Source organism: Salvelinus sp. IW2-2015, linkage group LG15 (genome assembly GCF_002910315.2).
Source record: "Salvelinus sp. IW2-2015 linkage group LG15, ASM291031v2, whole genome shotgun sequence".
Lineage (NCBI taxonomy): Eukaryota > Metazoa > Chordata > Actinopteri > Salmoniformes > Salmonidae > Salvelinus > Salvelinus sp. IW2-2015.
The window spans coordinates 58,051,763-58,074,120 of record NC_036855.1 but is presented as its reverse complement, the minus strand read 5'-3'; the positions used below and the strand labels follow the sequence as shown (position 1 = coordinate 58,074,120).

Sequence of the window (22,358 nt, the reverse complement as noted above, 5' to 3'; positions counted from 1 at the left end):
GTAGAATAATAGTGAAGACATCACAACTATGAAATAACACATATGGAATCAGTTGAGAACAAATTCTTAATTACAAGGACAGCCTACTCCTTCCTCCCGGTCGGGGAATTGAACCCCGGTCTCCCGCGTGCCTGCAATATGGAAGACTATCGAATGCTTCTCAAAGGTGCCCTCTGGTGGTCAAACTAGCACTAACTTGCATTAACAGAAAAAATGTCTGACAATTAAATGACGTGCCACAGAATGCTGCGGTAGCCCGCAAGGTGTGCCGCAGTATGACGCAACTTTTAAAGGAGCAACCACTGTAGCGACATACCCAAGAAGACTCGAGGCTGTAATCGCTGCCAAGGATGCTTCTACAATGTACTGAGTAAAGGGTCTGAATACTTATGTAAATGTGATATCAGTTGTTTTCTTTTTATACATTTGCAAAATGTATAAAAACCTGTTTTTGCTTTGTCATTATGGGGTATTGTGTGTAGATAGATTTTTTATTTTTAAATCAATTTTAGAATAAGGCTGTAACGTAACAAAATGTGGGAAAAGCCAAGGGGCCTGAATACTTTCCGAATGCACTGTATATTATATTTTTTTATTGTAGAGAGAACAGAATATTTATCATACTTACGTTGGTGCGGCTGGCTCATCATCTTCGTCACGAGGGGAGAGAAGAGGGGAAAGAGCACAAAAACAATGGAATATTAGACAACATGGTCGTCCCTCAGAAGTGTCCAGCACACTGCTCCCATATTTTCTTTCAAATGTTGTTGACATCTTAACTGTAATTAAATATCAAATGGATTCAATTACATGATTGTTGCATGACTGTAGCAGTTTAAAATGCAGTCACATCACGTCAGTGTGAAGTATTGCAAATTTGCAACTGATGTTAACATTCTTCGAGTTCCCTTGTGGATCCCGCGGTATGGGTATTTTGCATGGGTTGTTCTCAAGTTCCATTTGTCATTACAGAATACCGAAGCTCTAGGAATAAAGTTGACTATTTGAAGTCTCCAGGTCTGCATTTTTAGTCTGACAATAAAAGCTCTGAGTTGTGTAAGCAAGCTTTACGTGTACATGTTTTGAGTGGACATTGCACATTAGAGTGATTAGCTAGTTAGTACATGTTTTTGACCATACACACGAGAAAGAATGGGTCAGTAGGTCAGTATAGTAAACATGGAGAGTGAAAGTGTGTTCAGTAGCATGCAACCAGAGATCTGGGGCACGTATTCATAAACCATTTCAGAGTAGAAGTGCGGATGTAGGATCAGTTTGCCTTTTAGATCATAATCCGTAAGATTATATAGAGAGGGGGGACTTGATCCTAGATCAGCACTAAACTATTGAGATGCTTTATGAATACGGCCCAGAGAGCAGCAGCATGCCATTGGCAGTTAAATGGGGGTATGGTGGTCACAATGTGAGACGGGACAGAATGGCTGCATGTGAGACAGTCTTGGGGACAGAGGGGGCACATCTGTTCGTGCGTTCCCAATCCCCACCTTTTTCCACCCTTACACTACCATCTGAGTTCACTCACAACTAGCCCCTGGGTGCAGAGTTATCCAGTCGGGCAAAGATAATGTTTAAAATATGTGATTCAAGTCATGAAATTTCAAACAAACAAGTGGAGAATATTAAGAGTATAGCCAGGGTAAAATCAATGTATTCAGCAAGTTATTCTTTTATGCCAATGGGTTGATATGCTCTGCATGACATTTTTACAGTTTAGTCATTTAGAAGATGCGCTTATTCAGAGTGACCTTTCACCTAGTCGGCTCGGGGATTCGAACCAGCGACCTTTTGGTTACTGGCTCAACGCTCTTAACCGCTAGGCGACTCGCCATCCTACATTTTGCATAACGTCATTTTTCCTGTTTTTTTCCTAATGATCCCACACAGTAAAAGAAAGTGGAACCCTCACAAGGTTATTTAAAAATGTTTTTGCTCTTTAAAAAATCTCAACCTTTGCTTTAGATCACTTGGCAGTGCATTATCAGTGCTGATACTGTCGTGGAAATTTTGAATCAAATACTTCTCAGATACCGGAGCTTGTGAATTCAAATAGACTTTATTACAAATAGTAACAAAGCCGAGTAATTCCATGGAAGAACTGACTCTTCATTCTTAGTACTTGGCTTTTATACAGTCTTACCCATACATAATTGTCACTCATGAATCTTATTGTCTTGCTTAGTTTCCATTCTCTTATTGGCTCAGACATTGGAGCATAGATTATATTGGTGGCATGACATGCACACTCCTACTGGTGCCTATAACTGATTAGCTAATGTTCCTGTCCAAAGGTCTTCACAAGTTCAGGCCGATGTTGTCTATGTATGATTAATCCATGTGTATGTCCAGTAGCCTTCACAAGATCAGATATGGTCCAGACCAGTTACGTCTTGTTGGTCTACCTTGCCTCATCCATGGATTCTGGGGGGGGGGGGGGGGGGGGGGGGGGGGGGGGGGTCAAAATCAAAAGTAACAGTCAGTATCTGGTGTGACCACCAGCTGCATTAAGTACTGCAGTGCATCTCCTCCTCATGGACTGCACCAGATTGGCCAGTTCTTGCTGTGAGATGTTACTCCCCTCTTCCACCAAGGCACCTGCAAGTTCCCGGATATTTCTGGGGGGAATGGCCCTAGCCCTCACCCTCCGATCCAACAGGTCCCAGACGTGCTCAAGAGGATTGAGATCCAGGCTCTTCACTGGCCAGAACACTGACATTCCTGTCTTGCAGGAAATCACGCACAGAACGAGCAGTATGGCTGGTGGCATTGTCATGCTGGAGGGTCATGTCAGGATGAGCCTGCCGGAAGGGTACCACATGAGGGAGGAGGATGTCTTCCCTGTAACGCACAGCGTTGAGATTGCCTGCAATGACAACTAGCTCAGTTGTCATTGATGATGTGACACACCGCCCCAGACCATGACGGACCCTCCACCTCCAAATTGATCCCGCTATAGAGTACAGGCCTCGGTGTAACGCTCATTCCTTCGACGATAAACGCAAATCCGACCATCAACCCTGGTGAGATAAAACCGCGACTCGTCAGTGAGGAGCACTTTTTGCTAGTCCTGTCTGGTCCAGCAACGGTGGGTTTGTGCCCATAGGCAACGTTGTTGCCGGAGATGTCTGGTGAGGATCTGCCTTACAACAGGCCTACAAGCCCTCAGTCCAGCCTCTCTCACGCTATTGCAGACAGTCTTAGCACTGATGGAGGGATTGTGCGTTCCTGGTGTAACTGGGGCAGTTGTTGTTGCCATCCTGTACCTGTCCAGCAGGTGTGATGTTCAGATGTACCGATCCTGTGCAGGTGTTGTTGCACGTGGTCTGCCACTGCGAGGACGATCAGCTGTCCGTCCTGTCTCCCTTTAGTGCTGTCTTAGGCGTCTCACAGTACAAACATTGCAATTTATTTCCCTGGCCACATCTGCAGTCCTCATGCCTCCTTGCAGCATGCCTAAGGCACGTTCACGCAGATGAGCAGGGACCCTGGGCATCTTTCTTTTGGTGTTTTTCAGAGTCATTAGAAAGGCCTCTTTAAATGTCCTAAGTTTTCATAACTGAGTTTATAACAAAGCTCTTGAGGATAGAGGATACTAAAAGGATATTTCAGAGCTGGCTATTAGCACAAGTGATGCAGTGTGCTGCATCTCTGATTCGGTTGATATGACCATGGCAGATAATCTACCTTCATCTACTCGTTGGGGGTCCAAAACAATATCATGCTGTTGCCAACCTCTGTTCTACACCAAAGCAAGTTTCTCTCTCTCTCTCCCTCCTGTACATAAACCCGTGCCAAACTAGAGGCCTTGCCTACGGGTGCAGGAGATTGGTTGGTATTTGTCAAAGCACTACACTGTCTTCACACTGTACACAAAGCCAATGCTTACTTTATTGGTGAATTTGCATAATTTCTGTTTAATCGTGTACTGCAGTGTAACAAATTTACTGACATATTTAACGCAGAAACCATCATGGGAAGGATTATACAGTGCATACACAATTCAGACTTCAGAAATAGAAGTATGCATAATTTATCTTTTTAATCTACCCTGTCTTTTTTTTCTTTTTTTGATAGCATCTACAGTATATCAGTGCCTTGGGGAACCTAGAGTGCATACTATCTCTCCTCATTTGTGGGGCGGTTTGAGTGATTTACCACTCCTATATAAGACAAGTGAAGAAGACTTGTATAAAATGTATACAGCTATAAACAAGACATAGCAGTGCATTTCAGTAGGCTGATAGCAATATATGTTTTAAACATCAGAGACCACCATCTATACAGGAGAAAACATGTCAAACTGCATTGGCCCCTCTAAATGGAAATGAAAACGAATGGAATATATACACTGCTCAAAAAAATAAAGGGAACACTTAAACAACACAATGTAACTCCAAGTCAATCACACTTCTGTGAAATCAAACTGTCCACTGGATATTAGGAAGCAACACTGATTGACAATACATTTCACATGCTGTTGTGCAAATGGAATAGACAAAAGGTGGAAATTATAGGCAATTAGCAAGACACCCCTAATAAAGGAGTGGTTCTGCAGGTGGTGACCACAGACCACTTCACAGTTCCTATGCTTCCTGGCTGATGTTTTGGTCACTTTTGAATGCTGGTGGTGCTTTCACTCTAGTGGTAGCATGAGACGGAGTCTACAACCACACAAGTGGCTCAGGTAGTGTAGCTCATCCAGGATGGCACATCAATGCGAGCTGTGGCAAGAAGGTTTGCTGTGTCTGTCAGCGTAGTGTCCAGAGCATGGAGGCGCTACCAGGAACAGGCCAGTAAATCAGGAGACGTGGAGGAGGCCGTAGGAGGTCAACAACCCAGAGCAGGACCGCTACCTCCGCCTTTGTGCAAGGAGGAGCACTGCCAGAGCCCTGCAAAATGAACCTCCAGCAGGCCACAAATGTGCATGTGTCAGCATATGGTCTCACAAGGGCTCTGAGGATCTCATCTCGTACCTAATGGCAGTCAGGCTACCTCTGGTGAGCACATGGAGGCTGTGCGCCCACAAAGAAATGCCACCACCACACCATGAACTGACCCACCGCCAAACCGGTCATGCTGGAGGATGTTGCAGGCAGCAGAACGTTCTCCACGGCGTCTCCAGACTCTGTCACGTCTGTCACATGTGCTCATGTGCTCAGTGTGAACCTGCTTTCATCTGTGAAGAGCACAGGGCGCCAGTGGCGAATTTGCCAATCTTGTGTTCTCTGGAAAATGCCAAACGTCCTGCACGGTGTTGGGCTGTAAGCACAACCCCACCTGTGGACGTCGGGCCTCATACCACCCTCATGGAGTCTGTTTCTGACCGTTTGAGCAGACACATGCACATTGGGCCTGCTGGAGGTCATTTTGCAGGGCTCTGGCAGTGCTCCTCCTTGCACAAAGGCGGAGGTAGCGGTCCTGCTGCTGGGTTGTTGCCCTCCTACGGCCTCCTCCACGTCTCCTGATGTACTGGCCTGTCTCCTGGTAGCGCCTCCATGCTCTGGACACTACGCTGACAGACACAGCAACCTTCTTGCCACAGCTCGCATTGATGTGCTATCCTGGATGAGCTGCACTACTGAGCCACTTGTGTGGGTTGTAGACTCCGTCTCATGCTACCACTAGATGAAAGCACCGCAGCATTCAAAATGACCAAAACATCAGCCAGGAAGCATAGGAACTGAGAAGTGGTCTGTGGTCACCACCTCCAGAACCACTCCTTTATTGGGGGTGTCTTGCTAATTGCCTATAATTTCCACCTTTTGTCTATTCCATTTGCACAACAGCATGTGAAATTTATTGTCAATCAGTGTTGCTTCCTAAGTGGACAGTTATTTCACAGAAGTGTGATTGACTTGAGTTACATTGTGTTGTTTAAGTGTTCCCTTTATTTTTTTGAGCAGTGTACATAATTTCAACATATATATCGTCTATGCAAAGACGCCAAACAACTTGTAGTCAAATAATCTGATAAACGGTGTTTGACATGGTGGTCTGGATGGACTGTAGTAGAAACGGATCAAATAAATAAAAAAAGTCTCTGAAAACATGCAAGATCTCTCACTTACCAACCGTTTAGATAATGATGCCATTTGGAGAGAGGGGAAAGAATCATAGAGCCAATAATTAATATCTTGCTGATATCCTGAATAAAGTTGATAGAACCATAGGCGGGTGAAGCTCAACGGCCTTTTTGGCTTGACTCTACACTCAAATGCTTAACGCCTTTGTTTTGACTTTGACACTTTTGAATCTAGCTTTAACAGTTTATATTAATTGTATGTTTTCAAAGTGTTTTTGTTATTAGGCAGATATTACTCTGTAAAAGTAGTAACTAGTTAGTAGTTACCAGCGTAGGCTACTTTGAGAATAACTTACCTGTGGGTGTGACGGGCTTTGATTGGAGCAGGGTAACAGGGATTTTCGATTCTCTACTTTAAGCCCTCAGCCATAGGCAGAACTTGTAGGACAAATTCCAAAATAACACATCAAACTTCCCCTGATTCCCTGTCTCAAATTATTGTCAATGAAATGAATTGATCAGTTCTCCAGATGGGTGATAAAATGGTCCCTGGTTATCATCATTAGCGAGACCGCAACGGCACTTCAACTCTTTCATTTAAAAGGTTAGCTGTGGACCCCCTCCTGGTTTACTAATGTGGAGCATCTCTAAAGGTCATATTATTATGCAGCTAATGTGTGGCGCTGCGCTGTGTGACAGCCAGCGGTGTCTCTGTCTCCCTTCTCAGTACTGACGGAGCATCCAGGGAGCGTGTCCCCCGACAGAGGTCAATTATTCACAGTGGGTCTCCGCTGCTACTGCTAACACAGCAGAGTCAGCGTCATGAATATTCAGCACCGTGTCTATTGCCTCCGCAACATGTTCACTTGGTAACATTGTAATAAATGTGTGTGCTGATGGTAGAGGAACCCTGTTTGAATTGGTTCTTGATGGCTGTTGAACTTCTAGCCGAGCGCAGCCCCGTAATCAAATATTTGAATCATTGTTTAACTGGAGTGAGAATTGTATTGTATTGTTCCAGGAGCAGCAGCCTATTTCCTGGGTCATAATTCCCTCTTCCTCCCTGATTTTACCCCATGGCCACAAGCACTGCTTGAATCATTATATACTCCCTGCCGCTGTTAGCATGTTGCTCTCTTTAAGTTGAGATCGAGAACCCTTTTTCCTGTTAAGGTAACGTACTGTACAGTCATTTCAATGACAGCATCCAGTAACGCTGACCAGTATAATAATCAAACAGGCCTGACGATGACAACATGGCGAGAGGTTGTCTGTCTCCCCAAAGAGATACAATATAATACTATATTTAACGTTGTCTTACCGTCCAACACATCGTCTGGCCTCTTGCGTTTTTCATACACTACGATGATGACCACCAGGATGATGATCTCCGCTAGCACCCCCAGGAAGGGCCAGAGGGGTGCCAGGTGGCTGCGCACCCGCAGGATGGACGACATGGACTTGGTGCCGATGTGGTTGGTAGCGTTGCACTGGTATTCACCAGGGTCCGAGGTGCGGTTCAGGTTGACGATGTTCAGCTCTGTGTAGTTGTCTTTGTTGGTGATGAAGAAGCGGCCAGAGGAGTTATCGATTTCCTAGAGGAGGGTAAATTAGCACATCAATGATTTATATGTTACAGACAATAGTATGATCACATTCCAGACAGTGATCACAGTAGTTTAGCACAGCGGTTCCCAAACTAGGGTCCATGCGGGGTCACCTGATATGAAAATGGGGTTGAGGGAGAATAAAAAAATACTGAAAAAAATGTACCAAAAAATATATGTATATTATAATATCATCTTTGTATCTCAAAATCATTGTAATGTGGTTAACCTTAATCTAAATGAAAAAGATAAAAATCTAGAATTCAACCAGAGAGCCCCTTAGATCATGGGAAAAGGCTGCACTTGACCGTTGCACTTGAATCATTCCCACGGTGAATGACTAGGCCCGCTATGCTATGAAACCACACACTATTGCAGAGACTTTGATATTACTGGCCGCAATTGATAAGGTGAAAACAATGTGTGGGGAGGCAGAGGCACAGAAACTCACATCAATACCTTTGTCAGATAACACTGCTAAAGAATTTATGCTTTTGCTGGCCATTAAGAGAATACTGACTGAACAACTCAAACTCCCCAGCTAATGCTCTCTAAATGGACGCTAGCTGTGAGGGCCGAGATGGCCATGCATGAGTTTTGTTCGCTATACACGTCAGGGGATGCTATTCACAAGGACATATTGTTCTGTCTCACGATTTCCGAGCATGAAACAGCACAGCTGCTTGGCTATATTGACGAAAAACAGATTCCATGGGATCGAATGGTGGGCTTTTGCACAGATGGGGCTCCATCTATGGCGGGACGGAGGGCAGACCAATGCACTCTAGTTATGAATGTGTCTCCCTCTGCCATATGGACTCATTGTATGATTCACCGAGAGCAACCGGCGGCAAAAGAGCTGAGCACAGAACTCTGAGATATAATGCAGCAGGTAACTTTGATTGTAAACCATACTGAACAAACATATAAACACAACATTCAACAATTTCAACAATTTGACTGAGTAATAGTTCATATAAGGAAATCAGTCAATTGAATCTATGGATTTCACATGACTAGGCAGGGGTGCAGCCATGGGTGGGCATAGGCTTTGCAAGGGCCGTGGCTTTTGTGGAGCGATAGGTAACGATGCTACGTGGGAGGCAGTTGTTGATGTGTGCAAAGGGTCTCTGGTTCAAGCCCAGGTAGGGGCGAGGAGAGGGACGGAAGCAACACTGTTACTGTACATCAGCATGTCAATTGTACGCTCCCTCAAAACATGAGACATCTGTGGCATGTTGTGTGACAAAACTGCACATTTGAGTGGCCTTTTATTGTCCCCAGCATAAGGTGCACCTGTGTAATGATCATGTAGTTTAATCAACTTATTGATATGCCACACCTGTCAGGTGGATGGATTATGTATTTGAGAGAAATACGCGTTTGGGGGTATGGACATTTTCTGGGGTCTTTTATTTCAGCTCATGAAACATGGGACCAACACTTTACATGTTGCATTTATATTTTTGTTCAGTATACATCAAACCACATCCACTGCGCGCACATCTGTTCGCTAAACTATGTGGAGATATGGGATCAGAGCATGACAGGGTTCTATTTCACACGAGGCTTGGTGGTTGAACTTTTTTTTTTACATTGAGAGAGGAACAGTTGTCATTCACAACAAAAAAACAGACTTGGTTGACTTTATGTGTAATGAAAAGAAAATGTGTCTCCTTGCCTATGTAACAGACATATTTGGGAAACTGACCAAACTGAATGCAGGGGAAATACAAAATCCTTCTACAGATGAGTGACCGAATCAGTGGATTCAGAGGAAAGAATTCTTATTGGAGAGAGAGTCTTTCAAACACAAACTATGCCCCCTTCCCTTCGCTGTGCATGTGTCTAACAGAAAACAGCATTAGTAAGTGTCCCACATGAGTGATGACTACTCACCTCCAACGCTTGGTAGAGCACTTTCGGACCTACTTCCTAATCCGTTTGACTGTGATTCTGGCTCAGTTGACATGCCGGTGTGAAATCAAACAGCTGATCGAGCTGTCATGTGACCGAATGCATTCACGGTCACTAAGGAGGAGTTTTGGTTCCTTACTCAAAGGGAATAATACTTCCGACTTCAGTGAGTTCAAGACAACTGGGAATTCGGGGGGAAAAACGAGCGCCGACTGGGAAAAATTATTTTGAACGGTCATCCAACTCAGAATTCCAACTCGGGAACTCGGGCCTCTTTCTTGAGCTCCGACTTTCCGACCTGAAGATCACTGACGTCATGATTTGACCTCGTATTTTTCAGAGTTCCCAGTTGTTTTGAAAGCACCATCAGTGCTCTCGTCTGCATTAAAACCAAATATCGATCCAGTTTGGATGTGACAGCAGAGATGAGGTGCGCACTGTCGACCACGCCCCTGACTTTGAGAAGCTCCGACACAACATTCATCAAGCACACCCATCTCATTAGTGGTGTTGAGATAAGATACATTATGTTTAGACTAATTTGCAATTGATTGTCATAGCCCCACATTAAAAGTATGTGTCTTCTCAACTCACCATCAATCAGAACTACTGTTGAAAGTTTTTCAATTGACTGCCAAAGCCCCAAATAAAAAAGTCAACATTGGCTGTTAATAACATAATTATTTTCACATGGTTGGGATCGCGAACATTTTCAGATATCAAAATGGGGTCGTGGGCTAAGAAAGTTTGGGAACCCCTGATCTAGCATGAGTTATATAGAGTCAAGGAAGAGGACACGTACCATGTAGTTTGAGCCATCCAGTTTACGCCATGTCCAGATGGGAAAGGGGTAGCCCACAGACTTACAGTACAACAGAGCACTCTGCCCCTCGTTCTTATTGTCACTGCGCTTGTGGCCCGTGATCTCAGGTGCCGCTAAAACAAGGGGAAAAGGGAGTGAAATGCATTTGAATAAAAATTCTAACATTTTATGCAAGACGTTCTATGTTTGTGTCAAAGGTGTTCCTCATCGGCTTCTCTAAATAACAAGACGTCAGAATATAGTTAAGTCTGTTGGGACCGATTTTGATTATGGTAACTAACATTAAGATGTACATGAAAGTGATGGTAAATTAAGAAAGGATTTGGGGAATTGTTCCATGATTTAGCTGTGAGGCACTGACTTCCCTGGAGATGGACGAACACTGGAATCAATGCTTTATCACCACAGTGATCGAGGCAGGGACACATTTAGCTGCTTTAGTCAATTTCCAAGTTTCTTTAAAAGGTAGATCTCATGGTTTGCTGTGGCTTACTTCCAAGTCTGCCCTTTGAAGGAGTAGGCTTACATATCTTGCAGAGTTTCAGTTCATAGTCAACGAATGACTGAGACTTTCTCAAAGGTGAGATTCTCCAACCCAGCGACACCCTGGGTTTTCAGACAGAATCCTCTGTTTAACTCGGCTCTGGAGCCGGGTGACAACTGCCACAGTCTTTTGCTAATCCTTGAAATTACGGTAATTCCTTCCATGCAATTAAGCAGGATCAGGGGAGAGGCTGGCCTGGTGCTGCAGCTTTTTCTGCAGCGCAGCGGAAGCCGTTGTCGTGGAGGATGATTGAGCAGCAGTGGCTTGAGCTCAAAGTGACATCATCCTTCCTACTGTAACTATGGTGCACACGTGCTCGCTGGCTAGTGGGGGAGGGGCCGCGTTTATCTCTGTCTTCGTTATCCCCAGCTCACTTCCACTGTGACTGACTGACAGCATGGAGACTGGCTGCCCTCTGAGGGGTGCCAAAACAGGCAGAAATCTTCCATTTCACACCCCCAGCAGCTTGTGTGATTACTGATCTACAGTGCTGCTGTGTGGATGTGTCTGTCTGCCTGTGTGTCAGAAATATATAGAGAAAGAGACAACTTCTGGTGGTCTATCTGGAAGAGGCGATTAGGCAGTCCGATTTCTATTTACTGTTTTTGATACCTCCCATCTCTCCACTGAATTTAAAGAGCATTTGAGCTCAAATGTGATGATCGTGTGGAGTGGAACTAACAAAGTTGCATTATTTTACAGAGAACGCATAGAGCCCCGAGTTGATTATCCCTTGCATACCATGGCTATAATTTAACACATTTACCGCTAGAAATGTGTTTAATTTGCAGGTAGAAATGTGTTCAACATCCACTGAAGCAGCTAGCAAGTTTACTAACCAAACCATCAGTCCTAGCTAACTATTATGAAAATCGAATTAAACGATGCCAATAATGTTTTCAATTCGACTTTTGCTTTCAAAAGCAGCTCAAACATAGAACATGGAAGAACTATAGCCGTTGAATTCTACTCTGCTGATATACTGTACTTTATAGAGAAATAATGCATGCTCTAGAATGCCCTTCAAGCCAATCAGAAACAAGTATTCAACAATGTCATGGTATAAAGAATTATATGACACATTATCCTGTGGGCCTGTACTGTGCGTTTGACAAAAAATAGGAATTTGAAAGAAATCTAGATCTGCAAAATTCATCATTGATTTGATTCAATCAACAGGGCGTGTGGAATTATCTCTTTAAAAAATGTGTAGATAGCACACAACAAAATCGGATATATAAAAATACGAAGGATAATTGGGATGCGCAAAATATGCATGCTCAGGACAGCAGCTTACTGTATCATCGTGGACAACAAAGTCCTGCCATTACAAATGGCTGGGAGCGGATTCTGAACCTTAATCCCACACCACCATCACACAAGCCTCCATCTGTTGCCTTGCTCTGAGCTGAGAGCTGGAGAGATGGGAGCGCCAAGGACACTGCAGCCGGAGAGAGCTGGGGGGGAGCTCAGAGCTCAGCTGCCAGGAGCATAGAGCACACAGGCTCGGCCCCTCTACCATGCTTAATGTATGGGACCTGGTGGTACGACCGAGTATGGGTTTAATGGTATGGGACTCAGTGCCCTTGTATAAGGCAGGGCAAGACTAATTGGATGCAGTTGGTCACAACTATCATGTATTTCTGCTTAGAATGATCATTCTCTGTAGCTTTTATTGAGTCTATTCCTCAATCGGTCCTTAACTGTAACAATTAACAGGAAAGCCTGCAAATGTATCTAAATCTATCTCAAAAACTATTGTCGTGTCCATGCTTCCTCCAAACCAAGACATTAGCATCCCAAATACGACTAACAGCGTCTGTCAACAATTCAGTTAATACTCCCAGACAGTAAACAATAATTTTGAGAGGCAGTGCTGCCATGGTGTTTGTATGTCCAGGAAACGGTGTGTTGTACAGGCTCTAACAGCCAGGGGTAGCAAGCCTCCCTGCCTGCCTGCCTCCCTTCACACGGCCTTAGGGTCAGGACGCTGAGGTTTGATTGGAGATGAGGCCTGTCATCTCTCAGGCTGGAGGAAGCAGCAGAGCTGCAGAGCATACACGGTCATCACACGCGTTACGCAACCAACCACGCAGGCAGCTAGCGCTTAATACAGCCACGGCAGGCATAACAGTCAATGGCAAGCTCACTATGCACAACCATAGCAATGTCACAGCAAATTGGCTTAACACTGTACGTGTAGGCAAGCTTCTCTAGAACAGGGTTTTGCAAGTCCTTTCTCACCCAGAGGAAAATCCCTTATTCCACTTCAAGGGTGAGCTGTCAACTTCTATCTCGCTATGGTTTTAGTTTTTCTATAAGCGTCTTTCACGTCAATGAATGATCCTAACAATTATGAATATGTGCTTTCAAATGTGAACGATGTTATCCAACATATACGGTACAGAATAAGCCACATTATTTGACACGTTACCACTAATTATCGTCATGGTTACCCTTAAAAATATAACAAACACAACACAAATACGATACCCTTGGTCCTGCGCCAATTATATGTGGTAACTGGTGCAAAATGACTGACAATCTTAATAATAATCTGGCTAATAAAAATAAATCAAGTAAATCACTGTTGACCAGTGTCTACAGAGGAGACAGTAGCCTGAAGGAAGGCGTGTCTGTGTGAATCGAGTGTACAGAGAGAGCCTAGAAGACAGGACTCTGTCCCTCCCTTCAGCTGGCCTGTCCTGCCCTGTCCTCTCAATGAGTGACAGCAGCCTCCAGAGGCCAGCCTGTCAACACCAAAACACATCACCGGACCATCATCTCAACGTCTGTCACTGGAAGGGGATCTGTTCACAGGAAGTAGCTCTAGATTGTGTTATCCATCAGATCCCTCATAGGAGAACTGTATCTCTCTCTTAGGTATGGCAGAGGGTCAAATGAAAGTGACAGTATTGATTAATTATAAAAATCAACAGAGTATCTGTCATTTGTTTATACCGTGAGTGAGATCAGGTGGTCGGAGAGTCTTACCTTTTACCTCAATAGTGGCGTTGGCGTTGGGAGCCATTTCAAACGTGTAAACACACATGTACTCCCCTGCGTCGTCTGACCTTGGTTTTTTGATTCTGCAACAAACCACAAAATATCAGTTACTCCGTAACTTGAGCTCAGTCAAAAATAACATTTTCTCTAATTCTGTTGTCTATCACTGTACATCACCCAATGATGCATCACCCAATGATGCATGTTGTGTGGAAGTCCTTAGCGTACATTGTTAGCACTGTGCTGTGTTTTAGGCAGCCAGGAAAGAGGAGAGGTTAGGTCGGGCTGTCTGTTCTGGGGTCAGCCATTAGTAGAGTACTGAGATGTAATGTGACAGGAAAGGAGCTGCCCAGCGGTCTCCTCATGTAGCCGTCCGCGCCTGGCTGGGGAGAATCTGGGAGATGTCTATGGGGGTGTTGTGCAGTACAGGGGCTGGTTGCTCTGCTCTAAGCTCAGAGGCTGCTCTGATGGCTATGCCCTGCGAGGGATGGAGCTGCCCAACAACTGTTTTCACTAAAGGACTTGGCAACATGGCTCTTATTTCCATCTCAGGGTGATTGGTCTTAGTGTTGATAGTCGGTGTGACAATTAGAAAGGCTTTTTGAATGCTCTAGTAAGAGAACTACAGAATAAGTAAGGACTCACATGTACTCTGTGTTCTTCTGCTCGTTCCGTGTGTCTGCGATCTCCACTCCGTTCTTCATCCAGAAGCTCTCTTGTTGGCCTTCGTGGGCGTTGGTCAGGTTACACCGCAGGGTGACAGGGGGCCCTTTGGTTTCCGAGGGCAGGATGATCTGATCTGACGCATTGATCTTGGGCTCTGAAACACACAGAGAGACAGCAACCCCTTATCATTGAACTGGGGTTCAACACTATAGCAGAACTGTAACTGTACTGACTATCCCCACACACAGACTGAGTGGGGGACATGCGTGGGAGTTGGGGCTGGAACAGAAGACAACACACATACATAAAGATAAACACAACATGGAGCTGCAGCAAAATAATTTCAACACTAAACCCTGTATCTGTCTTTGGTTCTGTTGTTACCGTACAATAGATGGACTTAAAAAAACTAACTTAAAATATTCTCACAAAATGAAGTCTGTAAATTATAATGATGATTCGTCTCAGACCTAGTACCTCTTGTTCCTGCTCCCATTTTGAGATGATAGATACTCATAAGGACACTACATTTACATTTTAGCAGCCGCTCTTATCCAGAGGAACTCACAGGTGCAAATAAGGCACATTGACAGATTTTTCAACTAGTCGTTTTAGGGATTTGGGTTACTGGCCCAACACGCTTACCCGCTAGACTACCTGGAGTTGTGGAAGTAATGATATTTAAGGTGATGACCAGCACCAAAGCATGTTTGGTTTGGAACCACTGGCTCTTGATAACTTCCTGAACCTAACTGTATTATCATTATGCCTAATTCATACAGTAGCACTCAATTTGATATTGATATTGACAGGTTCTTTAAACAGTACAAATTGATTCAGGAAGGCACTTGGATACGAAAAGAGTGATGTAACCTTGAAATTATCATGAGATTATACAAATATGAGGTTGAATGGTATAAAGGAAATTTGAACAACATACATGTTTTCAGTCCAATGACTGACTTCCAAATAACTGCTGTCCTGTCATTCAAACCAAAACAAGGAAGTGAATAAGGTATACTCTTCAGCAAACCTATCGGGTGGAAGAAAAAATCAATAGCTAAACAGAAGAGGACAAAGTATATAATCGTGGCAAACAAAAATGAGCTGAACAACAGCTTGACTACTGCTGCACTACACTATAACAACCACTAGCTCTTTACTAGTGTAATCATTTAGTGTATTTGTTAACAGAGCAACCAACCCAAGGGTCCATTTCTCAAGGACATAGAGGGAGGCTCAAGCAGGATGTGTCATCAGAGCGCGCAGGCAGGCAGCCTTGGGTAGTGAGGAAGCTCCCCTCACTCCCTCCCTCCCCCACGGCGGGCCAGCCTTGGCAACCACGCAACCCCGGTCTAGAGGGGGGAGGAGCATAATAATCTTACTATTGGCTGCTACTACAAACCTCCTAGTAGAGGAGGGGAGGGGAAGTCTCTGGGCCCTGGCTAGTGACTTATATTAGCATTCATGGCAGCACCTACTCCTGCAGTTCTGTATACCCAATAGCTCGAGGGAAATATCTCCCTATTGCTCTCCTTCTTTTTCTTTCCCCCTCTATCTCTCACTCTATTGCTCTCACTCTATTTCTCTCTCACTCTATTTCTCTCTCTCACTCTATTGCTCTCTCTCTCTCACTCCATTTCTCTCTCACTCTATTGCTCTCCCTCTCACTCCATTTCTCTCTCACTCTATTGCTCTCTATCTCTCACTCTATTGCTCTCTCACTCTATTGCTCTCTCTCTCTCACNTTCTGTTAGTCACATGTCTGTGGAACTTGTTCAGTTTATGTCTCAGTTGTTGAATCTTGTTATGTTCATACAAATATTTACACATGTTAAGTTTGCTGAAAATAGTAGACACGCTGTTGACAGTGAGGACGTTTCTTTTTTTGCTGAGTTTATCTCGCTAGTGTGTCAGGTTTTCTATAAGTGTCTTTCACGTCAATGAATGATCCTAACAGTCACATTTGAATGTGCTTTCAAATGTGAAACAATGTTATCCCCCCAAAAAATAGAACAAATACGACACAAATACGATAAGCTTGGTCCTGCGCCAATTATATGTGGTAACTGGTGCAAAATGACTGATAATCTTAATAAGAATCTGGCTAATAAAAATAAATCAAGTAAGTCACTGTTAGACCAGTATGTACAGAGAAGACACTAGCCTGAAGGAAGGCGTGTCTGTGTGAATCGAGTGTACAGAGAGAGAGCAGAGAAGACAGGACTCTGTCCCTCCCTTCAGCTGGCCTGTCCTGCCCTGTCCTCTTAGTGAGTGACAGCAGCCTCCAGAGGCCAGCCTGTCAACACCACAACATCACCGGACCAACACCTCAACGTCTGTCACTGGAAGGGGATCTGTTCACAGGAAGTAGCTCTAGATTGTGTTATCCATCAGATCCCTCATAGGAGAACTTTATCTCTCTCTTAGTTATGGCAGAGGGTCAAGTGACAGTATTGATTAAAGTGGAGGTTAATTATAAAAATCAACAGTGTATCTGTCATTTGTTTATACCGTGAGTGAGATCTGGTGGTCGGAGAGTCTTACCTTTTACCTCAATAGTGGCGTTGGCGTTGGGAGCCGTTTCAAACGTGTAAACACACATGTACTCCCCTGCGTCGTCTGACCTTGGTTTCTTGATTCTGCAACAAACCACAAAATATCAGTTACTTCATAACTTTAGATCAGTCAAAAATAACATGTATGCAAAGACAATGCTAATTTTCTCTAATTTTGTTGTCTATCATTGTACATCACCCAATGATACATCATCCAATGATGCATCACCCAATGATGCATCACCCAATGATACATCACCCAATGATGCATGTTGTGTGGAAGTCCTTAGCGTTCATTGTTAGCACTGTGCTGTGTTCTAGGCAGCCAGGAGAGAGGAGAGATTAGCACAGGGTTGTCTGTTCTGGGGTCAGCCATTAGTAGAGTACTGAGATGTAATGTGACAGGAAAGGAGCTGCCCAGTGGTCTCCTCATGTAGCCGTCCGCGCCTGGCTAGGGAGAGTCTGGGAGATGTCTATGGGGGTGTTGTGCAGTACAGGGGCTGGTTGCTCTGCTCTAAGCTCAGGGGCTGCTCTGATGGCTATGCCCTGCGAGGGATGGAGCTGCCCAACAACTGTTTTCACTAAAGGACTTGGCAACATGGTTCTTATTTCCATCTCAGGGTGATTGGTCTTAGTGTTGATAGTCTGTGTGACAATTAGAAAGGCTTTGTTGAATGTTCTAGTAAGAGAACTACAGAATAAGTAAGGACTCACATGTACTCTGTGTTCTTCTGCTCGTTCCGTGTGTCTGCGATCTCCACTCCGTTCTTCATCCAGAAGCTCTCTTGTTGGCCTTCGTGGGCGTTGGTCAGGTTACACTGCAGGGTGACAGGGGGCCCTTTGGTCTCCGAGGGCAGGATGATCTGATCTGACACATTGATCTTGGGCTCTGAAACACACAGAGAGACAGCAACCCCTTATCATTGTTATTGGGGCTCAACACTATAGCAGAAGTGTAACTATACTAACTATTCCCCACACACAGACTGAGTGGCGGACGTGCGTGGGAGTTGGGGCCGGAACATAAGACAACAAACACACACATACATAAAGAAACACAACATGGAGCGGCAGGAAAATACATGCAACACAAAACCCTGTATCTGTCTCTGGTTCTGTTGTTACCGTACAATAGATGGACTTCAAAAAACTAACTTAAAATATCCTCACAGAATGAAGTCTGCAAAAGTCAAATGATGATTAGTCTCCTTACAGACCTACAGTAGCTCCGTTGTTCCCGCTCCCATTTTGAGATGATAATCATGTTGACACTACATTTACATTTTAGCACACACTCTTATCCAGAGCAACTTACAGGTGCAAATAGCGCACATCGGCAGATTTTTAAACTAGTCGTTTTAGGGATTTTAACCAGCAACCTTTGGGTTACTGGCCCAACACGCTTACCCGCTAGGCTACCTGGAGTCGTGGAAGTAATGATCTTTAAGGTGATGACCAGCACCAAAGCATCTTTGGTTTGGAACCACTGGCTCTTGATAACTTCCTGAACCTAACTGTATTATCATTATGCCTAATTCATTCAGTAGCACTCAATTTGATATTGACAGCAACAAGGTTTGGTGTACTATATCTTTTAAACAGTCTAAATTGATTTAGGAAGGCACTTGGATACGAAAAGAGTGATGTAACCTTGAAATTATCATGATATTATACAAACATGAAGTTGAATGTATAAGGGAAATTTGAACAACATACATGTTTTCAATCCAATGACTATCTTCGACATAACTGCTGTCATGTCATTCAAACCAAAACCAGGAAGTGAATAAGGTATAATCTTTAGCAAACCTATTGGGTGGAAGTAGAACCAATAGCTAAACAGAAGAGGACAAAGTATACTGTATAATCGTGGCAGACAAAAACGAGATGAACAACAGCTTGACTACTGCTGCACTACACTATAACAACCACTAGCTCTTTACTAGTATAATCATTTAGTGTATTTGTTAACAGAGCAACCCAAGGGTCCATTTCTCAAGGACATAGAGGGAGGCTCAAGCAGGATGTGTCATCAGAGAGCGCAGGTAGGCAGGCAGCCTTGGGTAGTGAGGAAGCTCCTCTCCCTCCCTCCCCCACGGCGGCCAGCCATGGCAACCACACAACCCCAGGGAGAGGAGCATAATAATCTCACTATTGGCTGCTACTACAAACCTCCTAGTAGAGGATGGGAGGGGAAAGTCTCTGGGTCCTGGCTAGTGACTTATATTAGCATTCATGGCACCTACTCTTGCAGTTCTGTATACCCAATAGCTAGAGGGAAATCTCTCGCTATTGCTCTCCTTCTCTTTCTCCCCCCCTCTCTCTCTCACTCTCTTTCTCCCCTCTATTGCTCTCTCCCCCTCCCTCTCTCACTCTATGGCTCTCTCCCCCTCCCTCTCGCTCTCTATCTCTCCCTCTATTGCTCTCTCTCTGTCTCTCTCTGTCTCCCCTTCTCTCTCTCTGCTTCAGAACCCCTATACAGGCCTCTCAGCCCACATAGTGTGGCATCCTGGGAATATACACAGACTACACAGAAATAGTTCATTCAAGAAATTTGCAATTAGGCATTAAAGGCACAATGTTTTCCATGGGAGGTTTCCTCAGCTCAGAAGAAGGTCATTTGTAGGACACCTGCTCAAAAAGAGAATGAATCAGTGATGTCATGCACAACACACAGGCACTGACCACGTGGCCACCTCTGTCTAGGATTGTAAAAGCATCATTACATTGATAGTGTTACCCACTCATAACAGTGTAGTACATTTTATTCCATTATGACCTGCATACAGTCCTAGAGGATGGTGCCAGTAATGGCTATTTCTTGCTGACAGAGGGAGGATGTTTGCCCACTTGATTGGTATGTTGAGCCAACCCCCCCCCCCTGCATTAAACAGAGCAGCTAGAACACAACACAGGTTGGGAAGGGATCTAAACCAAATCACACTGAGGCCTGTATAGATGAGTTAATTTAGTGCAATTAAGTACGCTGTTGATTAAATTGTTACCTAAGCTAAGGAGTTTATTACAAATGTAGTAACAATATTAAGTTAATAAAAAAAACGGCCTTGACTTTGGAATGGATCTCCAGATCGACTCACAATCACAAATGAAACGGTTACAACAAGACCAGCACATGTTTGAAAACATTCCCCAATAACTATACATTATCGTCTCCTTTGGTTCAGTGTGTATAGCCTGTTGTATACATGTAATATACACATATTATTACATGTCTATAACAAGAACGTTCACACTCAGTAATGACAGAATATATTGGATGACAAAAGGTCCGACTCAATTATTAGAACATGTACAGATTTTTAAGGAACGAATATCTGCTCTTTTTAGGAATGAATGTGTCTTTTGAATAAGAAAACATTGAATTGACCAATTTCATGTTAGCCTGATGACGGACACATTTCTACCACCAGTAAACTAAGATATCTACTGTAGGCCGACTGTACACGTCTCAAGCCAGCTGGTGGAGTGAAGTGTAATGGGTGTGAGATAAGGAGAGTGTGCACATGCAGTCAGACAGTAGTCCAACAGCACGGTAAACGCTGTGTACGACAGACAGATCAGTAGGTAATGCTCAGGAGATGAAGGAGCTGACTCCTGTAGTAAACCTCTGAGAGTTTCTGGCTGCATGGCTGTGACTAACAACATTCCATATCTCTCTGTGCTCCAATGGGCTGGGCACTCAATGGAGCGTGCACACATTTAAAGGGTCCAGTTGAGATTCAGTGTGTTTGAATGTTTGTATGCAATACAGCAGAGAGGGGAGAGGATATCATGTCATTACTGATTCATGCTCAAACACTTAATAATGGCTAAGAAGGTACAAGGTCATACAGTACACAGGCGAGTCCAGGGAGAGACTGTCTGCTGCAGCAATGAAACCAGCTCTCTCAAATCTAGAAAGGAAAGTCTTCTTACGTCGCATCTACCCCTTCCCGACTAAAATAAGTGGCACAACTTCAAAGCGCAGCGATGCCTAGAGTACATGGTGCAGACAGGGCAGAATTTCACTGGGCTTTGAAGTGAATAAAACAACCCACTCAACGCAAGAGAAAAACACAAATCATAAAAGAAATCCAGAAATCCAGAAATAAATGGATGAAATTTAGATTATTTTTTTTAGAATAAGGAAAGAAACGGGACAACTGTCGAAGGACACATGAGACAGAGGAGAGGGCCAGAACGGCCAGGATGGGCTGTATGTGGGGAAGGAGAGGTTGGTGTGGGAGGAAAGAGGGGTAGGTGGACAGATACAGGGGAGATTTCTGGGTTTGTGGTGATCTACAACAAAACGCTCAGGGTTTTGGGAGAGGCAGGAAATCTACGGAATTCTGAGAATCCTCAAATTCTGCAGGGCGAGGAGGGAACACAAACAAAAACCCAAAAGGGCAGTACTTCTAGGAGGAAATAAAACACAATGCCTTCCCATTTCTTATACAGAAAAATAAAACAAAGACAAGTCTTTGAAATGAACAAATAACAAGGTGGTGGTTGGTGTTTTGTTTTATTTGTCGTTGCCAGGGACAGCTGTGGTGGAGGTGTGGTGGTGGGACAGGCAGGGGATTGTTAGTTTGTTCACCAGCTAGGTACTACAGGACATAGACCACTCACTCTGCAGCACCGAAATGGTGGCCTGGGCTCGGATCCAGGTGATGGCGGGGTTYTGGCGCAGGTCGTTGCGCCGYGGGTYGTTGCTGGCCCGGCACTCGTAGGTCCCGGAGTCCTCCAGCRTGAGGCGCGTGATRCCCAGCACGCTCACCCCGTTGTTGCCGTAGGCCGTGTTGATGGACACGCGGCGCTTGCGGGCGCCGTCCCATAGCTGCTTGAAGGAGTCGGCACGGTTGATCTCGGCGTACCACCACTGGATCTCCGGGGTGGGGTTACCGATCACGTCGCAGTACAGCTCAAAGGTGTCCAGCGTGAGCTTAGTCTCAGACATTGGCGACTTCACAAACCCAGCTGGAGAGGAAAAGTGTATTGGGGAGGAGGGGAGGGGGGTGGAAGAGGGGTTAGAGTGGAAGAGGGAGGGGATGGAGAGACCAGGGGATGGAGGTAGGAGCAAATCAAACAGGGATCAGTTGGAAACAAAAGAAGAGGATGATTAAAGGCAAATCGAGAAAAAAAGCAAGCTACAACGCTTAAAGTGGGTTGTATATTTTCTGTGTAAACAAACAAATAA

At 44.4% G+C, this 22,358-nt stretch overlaps 1 protein-coding gene across 5 annotated transcripts in view; it reads right to left on the bottom strand.

Annotated features, from left to right (window-relative positions):
• The window catches only part of LOC111974601 (neuroplastin-like), a 33,256-nt gene extending 11,104 nt beyond the window's left edge, over window positions 1-22,152 (bottom strand). For 3 of the 5 annotated variants that reach the window (XR_011481080.1, XM_070447300.1, XM_070447302.1), the window contains exons 1-6: window positions 21,791-22,150; window positions 14,583-14,757; window positions 13,926-14,020; window positions 10,367-10,500; window positions 7,362-7,635; window positions 629-650 (exon numbers count right to left, since the gene is read on the bottom strand). Coding sequence is in view for 4 of the 5 variants with exons in the window: in XM_070447300.1 (XP_070303401.1) it covers window positions 629-650; window positions 7,362-7,635; window positions 10,367-10,500; window positions 13,926-14,020; window positions 14,583-14,757; window positions 21,791-22,118 (1,028 nt within the window). In the remaining variant the exon portion in view is untranslated. Of the gene's footprint in view, window positions 1-628; window positions 651-7,351; window positions 7,636-10,366; window positions 10,501-13,925; window positions 14,021-14,582; window positions 14,758-17,150; window positions 17,246-17,875; window positions 18,051-21,790 lie in introns of all 5 variants that reach the window. The other 2 variants (XM_024002461.2, XM_070447301.1) reach the window with 2 other exon arrangements.
• Between the last annotated feature and the right edge of the window lie 206 nt (window positions 22,153-22,358).